Consider the following 22,494-nt stretch of genomic DNA (forward strand, 5'->3'; position numbering starts at 1 on the left):
AGTAAAAATATCTGTACCTGTCCACACTATTTCATGTCAGTTAAGGTTACATAGGACGTTTTCCTCTCTTTCTTCAGTGAGAAAGTATTTAAGTGAGTATTTGAGAGTGTAATTAATTTAACGAGTAAGAAGGTGAGGGTAAGAAGCAAGAGTTGAAAGGTGAGTGGAGAGGTGGGGTGCAGGATTGGAGAAGGTGGGGGGTAGGGGTGGGGGCTGGTTTTGGAAGGGGGCTTCTGGCCCTTACCTTGCCTGCTCCGGATGCCGGGCAGGGGGGAGGGCGCATGGTGGCTTGGGCAGAAGAAGCCGCGCGGGGCAGCAGTACTGGTGATGGGTCGAGTGGCTGTTTGCGGTCAGACTGGTGTGGAGAGAGGTAGTAGTAGTAGCAGGAGAAGTAGCAGTAGTGGTGGTGGTAGGATTGGTACAAGTAGTAGTACAGGTGGAATAGGGTGGTGACCTGACAGAGAGAGAGAGAGAGAGAGAGAGAGAGAGAGAGAGAGAGAGAGAGAGAGAGAGAGAGAGAGAGAAAGGGGAGAGAGAGAGGGAGAGAGAGAGAGAGAGAGAGAGAGAGAAGGAGGGGAAGATAGAGATAGATACAGGGAGAGAGCAAGAGAGAGAAAGAGAGAGAGAAAAAAAGAGAGAAAAAAGTCAAGAAAGAAACAAAAGGATACAGACAACAAAGACAGCCACATGCATACAGTACAAACACTATAGCAGCAGCAGTTGAAGCACAGTTAGGCAGCATTATGTATAGTTATATGGCATGTCTATGTAGCGATACATAGACATTAACGTTTTATCTATTGCTTTATGAAGTTATACAAGCATGTATATCAATATCAAGCCAAAGCAGTATTGTTACGTAAAGCTATGCAGGACTGTAGTTAGTTGTGTTAAATTAGAATAAAGTAATATTCTATACACAGTTTATATAAAATGGACAAAACCTTGACTACTTTTTATTCAGCACTGTACCTCATATAATTTTATCTTTTATAGCTATGAATGAGTAAAAAAAAGAAAAAAGAAAGAAAATCACTGTTCATAATAAGAGCAGCATAGAAGTGCTAAAAAAGTGCTAGTACCTAAGGATGAATTAAATCATTTAAAAATACAAGTGATATGTCAACAATGGATGGCAGTATAGGTTATTAACAGATTTGCTAAACAAATGAATGAACTATTTCTTGTGAAACACATTTCAACGGCATATCTCTGTACACTTCCACACTGTCAAAAGGCTTACTTTAGACAGAGGCACATAAATATGTGAATAGAACTACAGTAGTAGCATTAATGAAGAACAAAAAAACAAAACATGTTAACAGATCATAACGGTCTAATATAGATGTTAGCCAAGGTTTAAATTAAATGGAATAATTAAATATTTATTTACACTTTAGAAAACAGTAATTACACTGGACACACCTCCATGCATTTGAGTTATAGATAATGCACAAAAGCATATTAGAAATAACTAATAACTTAATAGTCAATATCTTATACTACACAGAAGCAACTATATTGTTGGAGGAATTAAATTCAATCGCTTTAATTAAATGATAATTAAAAAGCATTGCTTTTGTGGGTATTGATATTATGACGAAAAAAAAACCTGACATTGGTCACACAAAATAATTTGTCCATCACTGACTAATGAACACTGGCTTTTTCATAATGGACACTACTGCTAATGCCCGTTGTCTATGTTTGTACGAATACCTAATTAAAAGAGAGACCTATGTTCTAAATGTTTGCAACATGTTTGCTAAGTGCACATACTTCCTTCATCATCCTCTTTCTTCTTCAAAAGAGAACCATACATTTTGGGGCAGCCTCCACTACAGGCCAATAGAGATCTAATCTGTCAGGTTTACACTGAACATGTACATATCAAATACAGCAAGAGCACTCAGCGGCATCAACAGCTAAAGCAGACACAAAGACACACAGCGGGAGGGGGAGAGGAGCAGGAAGGGAATGCCAACTTAAACCTGGGACATAAGCAACAGAAAAATCAACTCAAAAGAAAGAGAATTGGAAGGGGAGAAAAGAGGGCAAGAACAAGAGGAGAGAGCAAGAGCAAGAGAGGGAAAGGAGGGGTGAATGAATGATGTGATCTGGATGGGCAGAAAAGAGAAGGAAAGATGCAGGGGCAAGAAATGGGACTTTAAAAGGAGTGTGTCCATGTGCTGGCTGTAGACTGCAGAAGAGGGATGTCTTCAGTTCAGCTTGTGGTGGAAAGGGGCAGGCTTCACATGAATACACGAAGGGTTCTACATCAATCTAACTGCCCATTGGCCAAAATCTTCTCTCTCTAGTAGTTTATTTTTAAAACCATTTGCCACAGGACTTGGATTCACCTTCCTCTTGACTCTGTGCCATCCAGCATCAATTCGTCATCCATCAGTTCATTGTGTTATGCTGGTATTTGTGATGTCTTGGTCTTGAGAGATATTACTCATGTTGCTAATGCTTAACATCTGATCATGTAAAAACTTCAGCAGGAAAAGTTTATTGTAAACGACTCTTAATGAAGATATGATTGCCTAATAAAAATACATGGTGAAATGTTTTTTTTTTATTCTGGTTCTTGGTTGAAATACAATCTGCTGCAATTAGGTTTTCCAAACAAGCTTTCCCTCTAAAGTCCCCTACCATACCTACTTTTCATGCACCTTTTACATGAGGAGTATAAACCTTAACACATTCAAAAAAAGAACATTTTGAATTTACATAATTTATTAATTTCATGCAACCTCTTTGATATATAAAAAAATAATTAGTTCAAAGTGTAATTCTCTTAGAGAAGAGAAAACAGAATATTAATACACCATACATGCAGTTTTGTTAGACTATTGCATGACTGCAAAGACTCTCACCATCTTTATGAAATTGCCACCTTAATTTGGAGGAACCATCTTCAGCAAAATGTATCCTGTTCATTAAGCTTACTATTTGTTTTCTTTTTTTATATATATAATGTAACTAATGTAGTTTAACTTCACAACTTGACTATATAATAGTAACCTGTCTAAACAGTAATGTCTAAATGGCTGCCAATGTTCTTTTTACTGCATTTGTTCTTCATACAGGCTTCCTGAAGCTACATGATCACTAGGAGTTTTCTGGGGAGATGGTTTTTTTTGCATGATACATGAAACTAGTGACAGCTTGTTCTCCTGTGCACCAATGCCCTTACTTTGATCTGAATCTTCACATGGCCTTGATTTGAATTTGAAATTAAACACAGTGTGTTTCCATCATCATTTATCTCAGATTTCATCATGTTTGTTCTCTGTGGTTTTCTGCTGAACAATATGCTAGAAATGGGCAAAATGAAAAAATAAAATCAACATTTAAGTACATTTTTACAGTGCATTATATGTATTTGCTGCAATGAATGGAACAATACCCCATGTCTCTAAAATGGTAACTTTACAGGAAAATTAAAAATCTTCCTTAAATCTAAATGCGAGATAAAAACAAAATAATTGTGAACAATTTCCGCTGGCTCACTTATAAAACTCTTTGTAATGACACAATGCAGAAGTCTTATTCACAGTATGCTCAGAAAAGCTTATTGAGACTTAATTTATTGTGATAAGGATATCGCACCATAATACTGCCCAGTCAATATAAAACCATCATGTACAGCAGACAATAATACTAATACATTCCCAAATTGAGGTATGTTTGATTACAATACTCAAACAAAAAAAGTAATCTGATTTGCAATGATGAACAGTTTCAGTGGCCTCGGAGTGATGTAAGTCCACAGAAAGAGGATTACCCATGAAAGACAGTCAGATTTCACATTTTACTATGAAGACAAACGTGATTTCAAAAGGCATTGCTGCATTCAGTGAATGCATTTCTTCCCACAAGTGCTGCCTTTTGAATACAGGTTTTGTTAGCAAAAGGTGACGCCCCACCACTCTTACACACATACACACACAAGCACACAAACACTTAACATTTAGATGTAAGCTGAAATATAGAGCTAATCAGTCCAAGAACTAAGAATGACTGCAGCAGCTTGTATAAATGTCTGCGCCTGTATAATAATGACCATGTCCAAGCTTTATAACTGCTGGTATGTGGGTGTATACATGTGCACACCCTCTCCTTCTCTTTCACACGCTTTCTCTGTCACATTATCAATCCTTTCCTTATCCCTCTGTAATTTTCAGACATTATTTCCTGCATACTATTCCTCCTTGGAAAAATTCCTGTCCATTTTTCTCTCCCCAAAATCCTTTTCCTTCCCTTTCTCTCCATCTCTCTGTCGCCCACACTGTTCTTCACGTAAACGCACTTGTGATAACTCTCCACGTTCCCACAGCAACCATTCTCTAGCTGAAACCCCGGAGAGGGAGAGGCAGAACCAGAGAGGCAAGAAGGAAGAGAAGAGAATGGGAGGAAGTACAAAAGTGGAGAAAGCAAGACGGACATAAGAAAAAGGAAAGGCAGTGAGGAGAATCTGGCAGAAACAAGACTGAAGTGTAGAAGGTTGATTCTGTGTCACTTTAAATGGACATCAACCCTGAACAGGAAGAAGAGGTCACAGAGAATTAATGTATGAATAAAGAAATGAATGAATAAATGATCTAACCTATTTTCACCTGTGGAATCATCACCACAGACAAAAGGGACTTGTTTGGGCCGTGTGAGTGGACCTGATGCTGTGCCCTCCAACTTAGCTACGTCTTGTCAATCTGATTTCACTCCAGCCCACAGCTTCTTTATTGGCTAGACACAATGTCAAACCACGTTGCGTGAAAATGTCACCATGGTTCAGTTGGCTTGCCAATTTTACTTGGCCAAATTTAGTCAGTGATATTACGTCTGGAAGCATTCATCTATCATTTTATCTCTGACGGGACCTCTCTGTCATTTCGTATTCATACAACACATATGCCTGTCACTTATGGTGGAATCAAATAGACAGGACCGCATAAAGGCATGCATAAACTCGTGAAAGCTGCGTCAAATTCATTGTGGAATTCGTTCAGCTTGAGGCCACCTACATTAGTAGGGTGAAAATGAGCATTCAGTTGTGTTCTACAGAAGATTCTGTGAGGTTTCTACAAATATACTAATAGTAACATCCTGATATGTAAGACAGCTGTGCTAGTAGTACCATTATAGAGTGTATAAAACACAGCTGTTAATTATAAGTCAGTTTATAATGCCATTGTCACAATTCTGGCATATTTTGTTCTCGTTGTGGGTAACACCCACTGTTCTTCAAGTGCCACAATTAGCACAACACCTAATGTGACATGCATCAACACAGCAAAATCTGTAGCAAGATTTTAAACAACAGTAAGTTGCTGTGGTTAAGAGCTCCTGTCTAATGCCATAAATCTGAATGTACTGACTGGTAATTAGCTGAACTCATTTTGATTTTACATAAATAAGATCCAACTTAAAGCACAATTTGAAAATATACTAAGGCCAGTGCTGTATGATATTGACAAAATAATATCTTGCAATTACTTGCTATGTAAAACCATTGCAATATAATATACAACATATTAAAACCAAGCTCATGAACACTTAAAGGTAACTTCTAATGTGGGAAAACATTGTTCTCTGGTTTGTTTACGTTCAGATGCTTTTAAACAGTTTGTTTGAATGGCTGAATTTTAACTTGTATGTACATTTTTATTCAATATTTGAACTTAGTTTCTTATCACTGTTGGTCTGTGTTTACTTTCATGCAGTTAGCTCCCTCCTGAATATAGAGTTGGTTTCATCTACAGCAAAAAATAAATCAAAATTACCCACCTATGGAGCAGGAATAGAACAATTTCTTCATCTTGGTTCATGATTTCCAACGTTTGGAGTCCATTTGTTGTATAAAAACCTCCAAAATGTCGTTTTTCTACCGTGAGCAGAGACAAAGCCTAGCATACCAGACAGAGGCCCTTTGTTTTTTTTTATACTTATTTACAGGGGATTCATAAACACATTAGATGGGTTTCCAGCACACAAAAAAATTGGAGAGCTAGCAAATGGTGAGGAAATGTCCTCAGAATTACTTGATTACTGAAGTACTTAAATAAAAATTCAACATAAACTTTTAACACCAACATTTACAAATGATCAGCACCCATGAACAACGTAAACCTAGTCATTCTTGCATTCTAGTTCTAGACCTGTTAGTAATTTTAAATCATCCATCAGCAAAATTTGGCCATAAAAATTCATAATCAGTACAGCTCTAATCACAACACTCATTTTTAACCTTTCAGTTTGGACAGAATGCTCATATGAAAATTTAAGATCTGCCATTTGTCATACAGCTTATTTATGTATGGCACTCTGGGAAATCAGCATTGCTTTTTAATATGCATAGCCCTATATTCTCCAGTCTTGTAAGACAACAGCAGTACATGTCCTCCTTGCTCCAACATACCTGCCAGCTCAGCAGCTAATGATCATGATAATGACCTTTCATTAGGTGAATCAGCCATGTTTGAGCTGGGAGTACACCACATTCCCTCTCCAGCAGTAGATCTTGAGGTTTCTTCAGATAATAAGCAAATCAGAAATACCCCAAGGAATGTCACTGTGATGAGCCATATGCTTAGTCATTTTTCTCATAGTGGCTTCAGCTTGAAGGACAATTCACTTGCGCACTGACATACCTAAATTTAATCCAGCTACCATGGCACTTTTTGTATCAACTGTATGTTAAGGCAAAACTTAATTGACTAGTTTATGGATGTTTTTACCTTTTATGCTTTTTAAATGTCACATTTAACCCAAGATGACATATTGAATACATAACTTACATTGCATTTTGTAATATTTTAATGCAGAATAAGTTATTAGAATTTATAATTACATGAGAAATGAGTTAAGGTTAACTCTAGCTCCACATAATCTTTATTACGGGGAATTATTAGTGCCAAATTGATAAAACAAAACAAAAAACACCCAGAAAGCAGTCACGTATGAGCATAATCTGTGGCACTTGTGGCACTTACGGCTCAGTTATGGCACTGGCAAGTTTTTTGTGGGCCAGACGTGGGCCAAATGTCATGAGCAAGGCTTGAATTGGGTTATGGCACGTGTTGTGCGTTCCAGACTTTACGATTTGTGACTTGAGTTGAGGCAGCTGGACTGACCCTGAGTCAATGCCATCATTTACATCCAAATGTGGGCCATAAGGGAACTGCAGATGTGCCACATTTGGGCCATATTTGTTGCTATTTGTGCACTGGAAAATCATTAAATGCAATGCACACAATGCAATGCTTTTCCATTGTAACATGCAGAATATCTGTCAAAATGAAAATCAGTTTTCAAAAACCAGAATTGTTTTCACATCACTTGGCCTCTTTACTGAAAAAATTAAAACGGAGTAAATACACCTAGAAATGTTGCATTCCACCTTGAGGTACATCAAACATAAACACCTCATTCAAATGTAATGCACATTTACAGTTAAAAAACTGACATGCAGTATACGTTGCAAAATGTAAAGTAAAACATCCATTACATTGAATTAATGAGGCTCAAGCTCTACACAGAAAAACGATGTGTGTGGACATGAATTTAAAGAATGAAATGCTGAATTCATGACCAACTTGAACACAAACCATCTTAAAATTCAATCAGCTCAGCTGCATTCACACTTGTATTCACTTGTGTGTCGCTGTGGATGTATCAAAACATAACACAACCCATATGACTGTGTTCTGTCAAGGAGTTGTCCAGAAAATATGCCACAATGAAATGTAATCACTGTCCAAACGAAATCCTCTACTGAATCACCACAGCTTGTGCGAGTTTCCCTAAAATCCACTGAAGTGTGGGAAATGCAGAAATTGTATTTGGAATACAGTGCCCTTACATTAAAAATGATCAAGGTGAGCATGGCTTAGCAAAAAAGTACATTTCAATAAAATTACACAGAATAACCAATAATAAAGCTTTGGCTCTGAAAAGCTTGATCTGAATAATAATAATGCATCAACCAAGCTACTAGGAAATGGCATAAATAGCTTTGCTACATTAATTCATATTACCGCTCATTAAAAAATTACAAATACCGGCCGTCTGTGTGTGGTATCAGCCAATACAAGATGTTCATTATTATTTCCGGCCCACTCTGCATCTCTAAGGTACACTGAACCTGTATTGATTGTGCAGCAATATAGCTTACATCACAGTACAGTTACATCATGTAATAACAGCTGTTGAACGGCATCTAGATCTCTCTCTGTACTTTCACACATCAACACACTGCATATCTCTCCCTCCACTGCTTCACTGCTTGGGCCTGGGGCAGAATGATGCATTGTGGTGGGATGACTGCAGGTGCCTGCGTGCTGCAGTGTGCAGAAGGAAGGGTGTGGGGTAGGCCCACAGCAAAGCCCCTCCGCCCTGAGCTATTTTTTCGCCCTTGTGGCCCAGTGGGGATCCAGTACACGTGCTCAAGCTCTCCTCTGTGCCCCTGCCTTCAGTTAAGTAGTGATCAAGGTTGCATTAGGTTGCTTTGGTGATTTCATTAATCACGACTAAAGTTTACAGTCCAAACAGTGCCAGAAAATATTTTCATTGTACTTTGGGAAGAGGACAATTCAATTTGCATATGAATACTGGTTTGAGTATGTGTGAAGCAAGGATGAAAACAGATCGGCGAAGCCTAATTATTGTGAATTGTGGCATCATTGTGTCCTTGTCCATAACTATGAGGTCCAGCCTTGTCCTTCTCCCATGTATGGCACTGCAGGGAGTAATGTAGTGGACAAACAAGTTGTCCTAGGGATGAGAGAGATGAACACATAATTGTATCTGTGCTCACTTTCCTAATCTCTGACACACAGACACAAGCAGAGAGAGAGAGAGATAGATAGAGAGAGAGAGAGAGAGAGAGAGAGAGCGAGAGAGAGAGAGAGAGAAAGAAAGAGAAATAGGTAGATAAAGTGAGAGACCGTGAAATAGAGAAGGGAGAGACCATGAGAGAGAGAGAGAGAGAGAGAGAGAGAGAGAGAGAGTGGGAAAACAAGGTATGTGTGCAACTTTTTTTAGCAATGCGGTTCATCTACAGGCGTTGCCATGACAACCCATCATTTATCCTTCAGCTCCATGGTTCATTTTCATCCAAAGGAGCCGTCATAAAGATGTTACAGAGCAAAGCTGCCCAACACTAAACATTTTACTCTTTTACAAAACCCCTGCACTAAACACCACAGAAGGCACAACAAATAATAAAATAAAAAAACCTCTTGCATAGACCTGACACCACATGTCCAGCGTAGTATTTCCAGGGTATGACTGGCTTTTTAATTAAGCACTGAACTTAAGAAATACATCCAGCCTCAAAACATCTTTTTTTTTATCCTGACACCCCTCCCCACCCGTCCCCTAAAACATAACTATAAGGCTGTATAATTACTAACGTGTCATGTCAAAACTGCACAGGCAAATGTGGCCCTCGGCCATACAAATATATAAACATATTCTTACCGGGCATTGATCTCTAGAGCAACAGCTAATAGGGAGACTCATAAGTGACGCACATGCTTAGATGATGTCTTGATAATTTATGTAAGTCCTACTCTTTCAGGCTTTTGGTGCAAGATTCTTGGAATCCCTCAATATCCATGACCTTTAGTGTGCCAGACCGCTCATTATTCTAGTCAAGATGAAGGCACTCCAGTGAAAAAAAGGTAATAAGTCATTATAATCATTGACATGTCCCCTATGCATTCATTTTGGCCTAGATATAATAAGCCACTGCAACACCGCTAGGAGTAGTGGCCTAGTCCATTTTAACATGGGCGAGTGCAAGGCTGCATATATCTTTATTCAGCAAAGAGGAAGACTGAAGATCCCATCTGTGAAGGGAGAAAATGAGGAAAAAGAGAACTGAAAGAATGGGTACAGACCTGTCTCTGTTGATGTCTCCATCTGGTCTATAGATCCAACAGGATGTGGGATGATAAGGAAAAGAGTGAGAGACAGAGAGTGGAAAGAAACAGACAAACATAGAGACAAATGCAGGGAGAAATGTCAATAAATGTAATAATGACACAATTAAACATATATACACCAGCATCTATAATGTGTCCTTAAATGCCTGTGAATATGCAGTTCCAATTGAACACATCTAATATGGAGATCATTAAAATGCATAATTTAGTGACAATAACTGTCATTGTAAGGCATACCCACATTTAGCTGTGGAATATGGTTACATTTACTAATAACTAGAAATGAGGAATAATATGAATGTTATAATCAATTACATACATTAGAATACCACTACGCCCCACGATTATGCATTTGGGTTTATTCCCAGCTAACACAACATTTTCAAGTGTAAACAAATAAACTGTTCAATATATGAATCCTCCATGTAATACATAACATATACTGTAAATGAAAATGCATGGAACCGCCAACAGGAGGTCAGTGGTTGAAATCACTCTCTCACTGTATGACCATGGAAAAACTAACATTTGCAACAATAAAGAAGCCATGTCATTTGTGGGAGATCTGGTAACAGTTTTTATCAGTTTTTGGAAAAGGTGTCATTTAGGAATTTGTCTTAAATAACTTATAGTAAATACTGCAATTCTGTTTGATACGGATGCCTCTGTTAACATCACATGAATTTTTGTAGATCGCTGCATATATTATTTCATCTGTACATGTATATGTGCATGTATTTGTAATGCATGCCTATTTGTGATGTTTTGTTTGAAAAGTAAATTTAAAAAGTAAAAGAATTGGGGAATAGGATTAAGCACATTAAATATACACATGAAGCTCCCATGAGCACCATGAATTTGATACAATACAAAAAGTAGAAAAAAACATAGTTTGTAATTATAATTTGTAATAGATTTATTATCTATATTGTTAGCTTTTGAATGTCTCATATAATGGGTTCCATGGACAAATTGGAATTAATTGTTTAATACATGAATTTACTACTTAAAATTGTGCTGACAAGTTGTAATCTGTCAAAACATCATAAAAATGTCAAAGGTGATCAATAAATAGAAAAATGCTCTGTCACTACAATCTCAACAGCCACAGGGCAAGCTTCATAAAGTGGTTAAATCATTACAAAGTTTTAAAGCCCTGGTTTCCTTGCTAGCAGAATACATTAGTAGAACTTCCATCCATCCATTATCTGTAACCGCTTATCCAATTTAGGGTCGCGGTGGGTCCAGAGCCTACCTGGAATCATCGGGCGCAAGGCGGGAATACACCCTGGAGGGGACGCCAGTCCTTCACAGGGCAACACAGACACAAACACTTTTGAGTCGCCAATCCACATACCAATGTGTGTTTTTGGATTGTGGGAGGAAACTGGAGCACCCAGAAGAAACCCACGCAGACACGGGGAGAACACACCAACTCTTCACAGATAGTCACCCAGAGCGGGAATCGAACCCACAACCTCCAGGCCCCTGGAGCTGTGTGACTACGACACTACCTGCTGCGCCACCGTGCCGCCCTGTGTTATATATTATGAACAATATTTGTGCTTCTTTTTTCATTCACTCACACACTCACACCTACGGACACTTTTGAGTCGCCAATCCACCTGCAACGTGTGTTTTTGGCCTGTGGGAGGAAACCGGAGCATCCGGAGGAAACCCACGCTGACACGGGGAGAACACACCAACTCCTCACAGACAGTCACCCGGAGCGGGAATCGAACCCACAACCTCCAGGTTCCTGGAGCTGTGTGGCTGCGACACCGTGCTGCTTAGTAGAACTTAAGAAAACAAATATCAAAGAGGACTGCAGTCATTTATGAGATAGAATTAGTTCTATACTGAACTAACAAAATTAAACAACCAAAGTAATTTTTTAGGATCAATAAATGTAATTTATAAAAGCATGTGCAACATATAATTTATTTAAATGTCACCTGCCATTTATTTTAGTAATGACCATTAGACTTAGATTCACATTTGCATTATACCAATAAATAAATAAATAGCCAAAGATAAACAAGTAAAACAATGCATAAGCAAAAAGAAAAGTTTGGGTGCTTACTCAAGATGATACTTATTTCCATTCTGATGAGCACTCAGAAGCTCACTGAAGTATTTTTAATGGCATATTAAGTCCTGATATATGTTAAGCTAATGGCTTATCATGATTGTACCCCCATCACTCACATCTTCTGACACACCTTGTATTACTCACTGGCTTCTATCCATGACAGTAATTGCCACTTTCGGGGGACAAATGTAATTAAAACAGTCAACGCTAATTATTCTGAGGAATAATTCTACCTCAGGCCCTCTCCCACACAGAGTGGTAACGTTGTACTCCCTCATTTGCAGCGACAGTGATGCAGTTAAAACAAAAGCCTTCAAAATGCCTACACTAGTGATATCACAGCCAACACCTAGTTACATTTAAAAAGCTACATATGCAATGAATCCCCTCTGGCATTAATTTCTCTTAGAAATAAATGTCTGATCAGAAATGTATGCAAGTGTGCCCTAAATATGTGCACAACTCCTCAACAGGTTTACTGTCAAAGTCTGTTAGTATGAATAAAAATGATGAAATTTGTAGTGTTCTTTATTAATTATGTTGAATGAAAATGTATTTTTTTTTGTTTAACATGTCCACCCCAAACGCGTTGCTTGTTTTATATACATTAAGCCTTTAGAATCTTTAGCCTCTTGATACGGAAAAATAAATAAATAAAAAATAATAAAATAAATAAAAATAAAAAGAAGCTACGATTCTTTTTCTTCGTAAGAGCCAACATCAACGCTAACACTGGAGCTTGTTCAAGGAACTGACTAGGCCTTTCAGCAAAGTTTAAAGAAGCAATTTAATTGATGACATGCATTAACATTTACACAAGAACACACTAATAAAAGTGCCATAGCGTGCTGTTTAATGTGACTATTTTATCAAGATAAAATCTATTTTATTAAGCTAGCATCTATTTTAAGAAAAGCAATAGAAGAGCCAACTTAGTTTACTTAGTACTAATCGTTTACTAACTGATCTTAACATTGTTGTGGGACAGTTTTTTAATGTTAGACATTATTAGAATGTGTATTAGTAAATACACAGAGAACTAGAAAAGGTTTAGTTTACATTAAAACCAGTATACTCTTCAATTGAAAAAATGTATCTCCATTTTTGTCGATTTTTCGTTTACTACATCAATTTTACACACAGCTGTCCTTCATATTGTGTGAAAATTTCATGATGAATGAACCAATAGAAATGCTCCAAAATCTGAATAAAATGGAATAAAACCTTTTTGCATTCATTTCCACTAAAATTTAAGATGTATTTTTCTTCTCCTGTATAGTTACTCTTTTGGGAGAAAAATGTTTTTAATTGGACAGCTATGATATGTCTAAAAAAGGAAAAGAAAGAAAGAAAGAAAGAAAGAAAGAAAGAAAGAAAGAAAGAAAGAAAGAAAGAAAGAAAGAAAATGAATGGATAAATGAAAGATCTCACAAGAGGAGTGGATGATGTACATGTCTCCTATGAGTCAAATGCAAATCAGAAGAAAGGATTGCATGGTGGCGTACCATCTGCTCAGAACAGAGGGCAGGATGGAGGATGAAGAGAGGGGCAAAGGGGGAAAAAAACAGGAGAAAAAGAACTGCCAAATATACTGCATTTTATCAATCAGCAGCAGAATTAATACAATTTGAAAACATTTCTGATCAAGGACAAATGTCAAATATGTGTTCAAATGCCTTTCAGTCAGCACATAGGACATACTAACATCCTGTTATGGTCATTTGCTTTCCTTTGTTATCAGCCAAAGCTAAAGCTAGCAGTTCTGCAGCCATTGCAACAGATGTTGAGCACACCGGTGCACAGCAGGAGCCAAGGCTTTGCTGTCTTTTGTGTCTGAGTAGTTGGCTACACACAGCTTTAGCAAAGAGATATCAATCTGTGCAACTTACTACAGCCTACCGAAATGATTCCCAGTTTTCTGAAACATATGCTTCAATAAGTCATCAGCTGCTGGGATACAGGGATGCAGGTCGGAAGAGCCTCACAGTCATTTTAAGCGCAGTCATTTACAAATGCTACATTGTTTTTCTTTAAAATGACCCTTTAAAGTACAATTTATTCAGCATAAAATGTAGTGGATCACTACCCACCTCTGATTAACCTAATAGAAATTAAGTCCCAGGAAAGAGGCAGGGGGTGAAATCTCTTTTCTTCAACTTTTTCAATGTATTAGAACAAAAAAAAACTATTAATAAATTGTCTGATGCAAATTGAATATAAGAAGGATTGGCGCCTCATCCAGGGTGTGTTCCTGCCTTGCGCCAAATGATTCCAGGTAGGCTCCGGACCCACCGCGACCCTGAACTGTATAAGCGGTTACAAAGAATGAATGAATGAATGAAAATGAAATATCAATACCATTAAAAATAACACTGAGGGCCTGTTGCCTTTATTTGTCCTTTCTCTGCTGTAGTAGTATCCTCCAATCTTCCTGAATAATTTCACATTGGTCTTTAGAGTTGCGAATAATTATCTTTATATCTATTAATATTGATCCCTGTTAAATTTTTTTTACATTTTTTCCTTTTGCCCAGCCGATTATTTCAGGGTAATTATTTCAAGTCTTTTAATCTACTGCAAAAACTCACCGTAGGACAAAATAAGTGCCTTCAGACAATCTACCAAATAAACAAAACAACAAATTTACAAAGGTACACACAACTCTTCATTGAGTTCCACATTTTCAAAAATGTTTTTTTTAATAACTGCACCACTGGACTGTGAGAAACTTTAGAGGAGTGATATGTTTCTCAGTACTAAAGCTGTCAACAAGGTTAAGTGCTATTCACGATTAGAAAGAATGTAAAACAGTTATTTTCATAAGGTCAGGGTTGAAAAAAGCAAACCCATCCATTATGTTGGATGTACCACCAGAGAACAAGAGGAAAGCATTTCATTTAGCGGATGCATTTTACCTACTCCTAATCTGAAAAAAAGAAAAAGAGAGGGAAATAAGAGAAACAAACAGAGGGAGTTTAGGTTGAATAAACTGCTCTTTCTATTTCCCTTGACCTTTCTGGCATTCTCTTACACACTTGCATTCTCTCTCTCTCACTCTCTCCCACTCTTTCTCCGTGCTCATCTCTCCCACACAGGCCCGATCCACAATCTGACACTGCGCTGCATATTAATCACAAACTCTCTCCTACACAACCACTGTCGTCCTACATACCAAACCAATCTTCACAAAATGGCCCCACAGTTCTCCTCGCTGACTCGAATGGCAAAAGTCAAAGCTTCATTCTTAGTCGTCAGCCTTTGGCCTCAAAATACACTCAAATGGCACAAATCAAGTGGATGCTACAGGCCGCTGTCATCATATGAACACTGGAGAGCTTTCCTTAAACCTGATTTACAATAGTATGAGTAGCTGTCAAACACCTAAAAAGACTTGCTGTCTTCTGGTAACAGTTTCTCTCTCTCTCTCTCTCTCTCTCTTTCTCTCCGTGTCTATTAAGAGAGAATGTTGACACAGCACATGCTGAAAGACAGATATTGACAGACTTGAAGCTTGGTCTGTTGACCAAGTAGTCTGCGGTGGTCAAGAATGATGGACAGCACTCAGGAAACCTGAACTGGCCAGGTTACTCTAAAAAAATAGTTTGGATTTTATTTTACAGCACTTAAGCTTTCTGAAGTGGTATAATTAGTGATATACTGCTGTAACTGATGATTTTTTGCTTTAAACAAGCAAGTGACAGCCTGTTTATTATTTTGATTTTCGCTGATCTGTGTTGCTCTTTTATTGCATAAGTAGGAGGAGCTAAGTGCATATTTGAAATTTAATGTTATATCAATATTAATAGCTAAATAGTTCTACATCAAACTTGTGCTAAGTATCCAAATGTCTCCTATATTTGTGTAATATAATGTTATATATTTAAATGGAAATGTGTTTGTGAGTTTCATGTTTTCACTTATCTAGCACAGTGAAGCTATATAAATCAACCAAAAAAACTGGATCATTGGCAGATTTGGTTATAAAACATTCTACATTTCTGTATTTTATTCACTGCAGAAATTTATGATCACCATCTATAATGCTAAACACTGAGCTCTTCATCCAGTTTCAGCATGCTGTTTGATTGGTCTTACAATGGAGTGTTATAGGCAATATTAAGTTAGCGGTTTCACGTATGCAGTTTACTGGAACACTTTTTTTGTTTTGCTCATGAGGGTTCTCCTAGTGCAATTAATTTTTACAGCACTCTACTGCCATCAGTGCAGAGGGGGAGGGAGGAATGGTTTCTTACCCACCTCCAAATTTTATATAGTGCAGTTTCTGCAGTGCTGAGCCCAGAGTAGCTAACACAGAGGCTCTGCCTATTAAGGTGAGTGAAGCTTCACACCAACTTCAAAGTTGTAATTTAAAGTAAAAATATTACGTAGTGTACCTTTAATGATTTGTTGCTCATGACAATACCGCGTAAAGAAGTTTCAAAGCAAGAAAATATTATGAAACATTCATTAATCATTCTATCTTTTTCAAAAACAGAGCTAACCTAAATAAGAGAGTAACAATTAGGATTTTGGATACAAATCATAAAGTAAAATAATGTGGGTGAGGTTTGTATATGCAGCATTATTAACAGAAAAAAAAATCCAACAACATTGACTGTATGTGGAAAGCAGGGAAAAATATAAAGAAAAGTTTTTCTAATAAATATTATCATCATAGACTTGGCGTCATCTCAACTCATCAATAACCTAGCATGACCTCATCACAGATTCCACTAATCCATACTCCACTGGTCCCCTAGTTATCATTTGACACCTTTGAGCAAATCCCCCTGCAGCAGAAAGTGCCTTTATTCAGATGTGGACACAGGTGAGCTCTGCTGGGCTTATGTAATTGCCAGGCTCTTCGGCATGGCCAGCTGCCTGTGCACTGTGCCGGAAAGAGCCGTGTTTTGACAGACTGTTGCCCCCAATTTTATGGGCTTTAAAAGTTAGACAGTTGGAGAACTCTAGTGGTGGTAAACTCAGAACAATCCAATGCATTGGCTGGTCCCTACAGCATAATTTGGAGTAAGATTTGGTGTAAGCATGAAAGAAAACAAATATAATTTTGACATTAAACGTGTGTAGACAATTTAAATCACAAATCAATGTTTATAAGCCTGGCTGTGCATACACTGCTTATTATAAATGTTTGTTACATAACTCTATATTTAGCATTTAGCAAAGTCTCTCACACACACACATACATACACACACACACACACACACACACACACACACACATACACCTTACTAGCCTCCATTGAGGCTCAGCACAACAATCTTCCTGACAGTCACCCAAATAGGCAGTATTTGGAGACAGACACACTGGCTGTGCTAATATCCACAGCTATGCAGCAGAACAGCCTGCAGTATTTTACTCACTGTCTTTGCAGAGTGGTGGCCATGCTGGTGCTGGAACCATCTCTCTCGCGCTCTCGCTCCCTCTCCTTCTCCCGCTCCTTGTCTCTTTCCGTAGGGTTGGAGCCAGTTGACAGGCCGCGGCTGAGGCGGGTGTGTGCATTGACATTGGTGTTGACGTTTGGGCGGCGGTCTCTGGGTGGGATGGGCGGTGGAGGTGGTGGAGGGGCAGGAGCAGGGATGGGGTTGTGGATGGGTCCACTGTTGTGGCTCTGGATGGGGTAGACTGTGGCAGAAGTGGACGGTGGTGGGGGAGGCTGGCTGTGGTGGTGATGGCTGTGAGCCTGTCCAGAGGTTGAATTGGCCAGTGGTGGAGGGGGTGGGGGTGGACAGGGCTGCCGGTCCAGCCGCAGATCCTTGTTCTCCTGACTGAGGCGGTCAAGCTGAACCTCCAGCTCCTCAATGCGCCGTCGCTGGGTCTCCAGCAGCTTCTGCTGGCTCTCGATGATGTTGTTGAGTTCCAGCAAGTACTCTACCGCCCTGTTTGGGCTCTCCGGACTACTACCCTGGCCGCCGTCCATGGTTTCTGGACTGACAGGTAGGCGGAGGGGTTACAGGGTCACCCCAAAGATGGGAGCTCTCCCCCCCACGTGATACAGGTGGGGGGGAGAGAGAGGTCTAAGTGAGACTGTTGGAGAGCAAGCAGCAGGATTAGCACAGTTTTTCACTCTCTCTATGAAATACCTTGAAATCAAGCCTAATTTCTTTGAGTCAAAGGATTGAGTCGTTTTGATCATCCATGTCACAAATTTCCATTCACAGTTCTAAGATGGATAGGTGTCAGGCCTGAGTCAGCAAATTCTCAGTCTTTTTTCAGTTTCACCATCATGCAGCTGCTTAGTGGAGGCATTTGTGGAGAAGGAACACATAGTTCCAGTGGAATTCAGCGATTCAACGCCAGCAAGAAAGAAAAAAAATGACATCTGTCCTCCCATGTTCTTTCCCCCTGACACGAAAACCGCAACATATTCATAAGTCTCTCAAACTCAAAGCAACCCTCTTAAGTCAGAAAAGCAAAGGGGGGATACCGCAGAAACCTCTGCAAACAAATATTCAGGAAGAAGTGGCAAACGAAAGATTATCTTAATGTAGGACTATCTGCATCTCCAGCACATACTGATTTCTCTTCTTTACCCCCTTTCCTTTACCCAACACAAAGCTTAATGTCAAATGTCGCAGCACTGAAGATGCCTCCTCGCTACAGTGCATTCATGACTCATAGCAGAGAGAACTGGATGGGAGACATTTTCTTGCTGAGCCATTCCCCAGAGAGGTGACCAAAGAAGGGAAGGTGAGAGATTGGTGGGGAGAAAGTTGAACCTTTAAATCCTCTGCAATACTAAATTAGCTGCTGGACAATGTGCTAGGAGATGGTTTTGAGGAACAAACCCAGCTCTGCTGTTCTCTCCCTCATAAGCAGCCCATCATTCACACAAGCCATTAATACTGCTCTTCTTCTTCATCCGTGTCTTCAAAGCATGGACCGTTACTGACAATAATCATCTCGTTTCCCACGCCCAGTGCATTGCAGCTCCTTGCGCAACGCTAAACTGACTATAGTCGGACACTCCTTTTCTGTCTATTTTCTCTGTCTCTCCTACTGTTCACCTGGCGCCATAAATATCTCCTTGAGCCTCAGTGGAGCTCTGCAGCGTCGCAATCTCTCTTCCAGCTGTTCATTCTGTTCGTGTTGAACGACGCTGAAGAATGGTAGCGTAACGGTGCCTCATACACCGGCGCTTTAGAAGCGTAACGGTTATTTCTTACCTCAGAGTCTCCTTGCTTTAGCCCACGTAGCTCGAGTGCTCCTCAAACGGTAAACGGATAACCTATTCTTTCTGTTCTCCATTTCCACGGTAGCTCCACGCCTTCGTATCGCGGTAAGAAAGGCTGTGGGATATGATTTATCGATCCAGTCTTCAGTCCTAGAGCCGCAGTTCCTCGTCACGCGCAACGCGGAGCAACAGGGAGAAATCCGTCCCTTGCCAAACGGCCGTTTTTGGTTTGTAATTGCCTTGTGTTTAATAAGTACCCTCTCGATATTTACTGCTCAAACCGTCGCTTGAGTGCTCTCTGAACGCCTAGTCCCGACGCACAACGTTCACACGAAAAAAAAAAAACACGCCACAGTTATATTAGAATTTCTGACCAAAAACAAGCCTAAGTTAAAACTTATCACCTTAAACTGTGTCCATCCGCCCCCTGCTCAGAGCCGAGTCAGAGATGAACGTGGACGAATGGAAGAGATGTTCCCTCTTCCTGTCACTCTAACACAGCCGGTGTTTAAAGGGCTGACCTGCGCTCGGTTTGACCCTCTGAGCGGAGCGGTGGGCGGTTTATTTTGGTAGGGTCTCTCTCCTCCTCTTCGCCATTGGGTTTCACTGCAGTGTCCACAGGCGCCAGATGTTTCTCTCTCTCTGTCTCTCTCTCACTCACTCTCTCTCTCTCTGTACTCCCTTAGCGGATAAGCCCCCGGTGTGCGGAGCCTAGAGAGTGTGACTCAGACTCGGAGGAGATAAAGTGTTGTTTCCTCACGGTGGGAGCGCTGACGTTGTTACGGCCGCGCCGCGCTAGAGGAACATGCCGAGGAAACCGTGCACCGGGCCGCCGCCATGTTGGCTCCAGAAAAACGCTGGAACCGTCAGTAATGAAGCTCCGCGCATAGAGCCGCAATGAGCACAGTAACCTACCTCTCTCTCTCTCTCTCTCTCTCTCTCTCTCTCTCTCTCTCTCTCTCTCTCTCTCAGATGTGAGATGTGTGGTGCATTGACTGCAGAAAGCGCAGGCAACAATTTGTATTTCTCACTTTGTTATAGTAGCTACTTTTTCATTTGTTCACTAATGTGATTTTAAACTTACAAGTGCAACTCAATAAATTAGAATATCATCAAAAACGTAAGTTATTTCAGTAATACAGTTCAAAAAGTAAAACTCATATAGACACATTACAAACAGAGCAATATATTTCAAGCATTTATTTAAATTAATGTCGATGATTATGGTTTACAGCCAATGAAAACCCAAAAGTTATTATCTCAGAAAATTTGAATAGTCAACACAAAACACCTGCAAAGGTTTCATAAGCCTTAAAATAGTCCCTTAGTATGGTTTGGTAGACTACACAATCATGGGGAATACTGCTGACTTGACAGATTTCCAGAAGGATGCCAATGAAACACTTCTGCTGTATCCAAGCATATTAATGGAAAGTTGAGTGGAACAGGCCATTCAAAAATTTTGGGGAGATTCACAGGTAGTGAACTGCTGTGGGTGTGCTTCAAGAGCCACCACTCACAGACGTATCCAGGACATGGGCTACAACTGTCGCATTCCTTGACCCAGAGACAATGCCAGAAGCCTCTTACCTGGGCCAAGGACTGGACTGGACTGTTGCTCATTGGTCCAAAGTCTTGTTTTCAGATGAAAGTAAATTTTGCATTTCATTTGGAAATCAAGGTCCCAGACTCTGGAGGAAGAGTGAAGAGGTACACAATCCAAGCTGCTTGAGGTCTAGAGTGAAGCTTTCACATTCAGTGAAGGTCTGGGGAGCCATGTTATATGCCACTGTGTTATATCAAGTCCACGGTCAGTCCAGCTGTTTACCAGGGCATTTAAGAGCACTTCATGCTTCCCTCTGCGGATAAGCTTTATGGAGATGCAGATTTCATTTTTCAGCAGAACTTGGCAGCTGTCCACACTGCCAAAAGTACCAATAAATGGTGTAATAACCACAGCATCACTGTGCTTGATTGGCCAGCAAACTCGCCTGACTCAAACCCCATAGAGAATGTATGGGATATTGTCAAGAGGAAGATGCGAGACACCTGACCCAACAATGCAGACGAGTTGATGGCTGCTATCAAAGCAACATGGTCTTCTATAACATCTCAGCATTGCAACAGGCTGTTTGCCTCCATGCCACGCCACATTGATGCAGTAATTCATGAAAAGGGAGCCCCAACCAAGCTTTGAACGCATGTACTGTACATACTTTACAGTAGGCCAACATTTCTGTATTACATTTTTTTAATTGGTCTTATATAAATTTATATACATTTTCTGAGATAATGACTTTTGGATTTTTATTGCTGTTATAAATAAACACTTGAAATAGATCACTCTGTAATGAATCTATATATAAGTTAAACTTTTTGAATTGAATTACTGAAATAAATTAACTTTTTGATTATATTCTAATTTATTGAGATGCTCTTGTAGATCATTTTTGTCTCTGCATATTCAAGTGTTAAAATATGAACAGGGTCATTCTGAGTTGTTTAAAATGCTGCATTGGTGAGGAAGTTAAAGATTTAATGAATTTAAATAATTCTGTGCAACACAAACAGCCATTTTAAATTCTGTTCAAAATGGCAACTGAATCTATATGAGTTATCTTGTTGATAATTAGGGTTCAATCACTCTAGTGTGTAGAATCTTATTGCATTTGTTCAGATTTTCTTATTCTCCTAAACAAATAAATCTGCAAAAGAAACCGTAACAGCTACATACAGGTGTTGGCCAGAAAATTAAAATATCAAGAAAAAGTTTATTTCAGTAATTCTGTCACGCCTTCGTCCTGTCAGTCTGTTGTCCCCGCCATGTGCTTTATTCGCACATGTCTATGTTTTGTTTATATCCTTGTCTCCGCCCTCGTCCCGCCTCCTCGTCCGTGTCATGTGTTAGCCCGTCCTCGTTATCTGTCCAGGTGTGTCTCGTTTGTGTCTGTATTTAAGCCCTCTTGTGTCACGTCCTGTTTGTCGTTCAGTCACATTCTCATTTCACATTTCTTCCATGTCTAGTCAGTCGTGTTTTCTGTCTGTCTCCGAAGTTTCCTCTGTCGTCGTTTCGCTTTGTTGTCCGTCTGTCCCCGTTTACCCTGTTTATTTCTTAGTGTGTAGTTTAGTCTGTTTTCCTTATGTTTAAAGTCTGTTTTGTTATTTTCAGTTAAAATAAACGTATACCGTGTTTTAGCGAGTGCGTCCGCCTCCCTCAATCCACCCCTCGCTCCTGACAAATTCCATGCACAAAGTG

General features: G+C 39.5%; 1 protein-coding gene across 1 annotated transcript in view; it reads right to left on the reverse strand.

Annotated features, from left to right (window-relative positions):
- Window positions 1–20,077, reverse strand: part of LOC136665545 (IQ motif and SEC7 domain-containing protein 1) — a 126,838-nt gene extending 106,761 nt beyond the window's left edge. The window contains exons 1-2 of the mRNA XM_066643166.1: window positions 17,428–20,077; window positions 9,906–9,932 (exon numbers count right to left, since the gene is read on the reverse strand). Coding sequence (XP_066499263.1) covers window positions 9,906–9,932; window positions 17,428–17,984 — 584 coding nt within the window. The 5' untranslated portion in view covers window positions 17,985–20,077. The remainder of the gene's footprint in view (window positions 1–9,905; window positions 9,933–17,427) is intronic.
- Window positions 20,078–22,494: the final 2,417 nt, after the last annotated feature.

The sequence above is a fragment of the Hoplias malabaricus genome, chromosome 14 (assembly GCF_029633855.1).
Source record: "Hoplias malabaricus isolate fHopMal1 chromosome 14, fHopMal1.hap1, whole genome shotgun sequence".
NCBI lineage: Eukaryota > Metazoa > Chordata > Actinopteri > Characiformes > Erythrinidae > Hoplias > Hoplias malabaricus.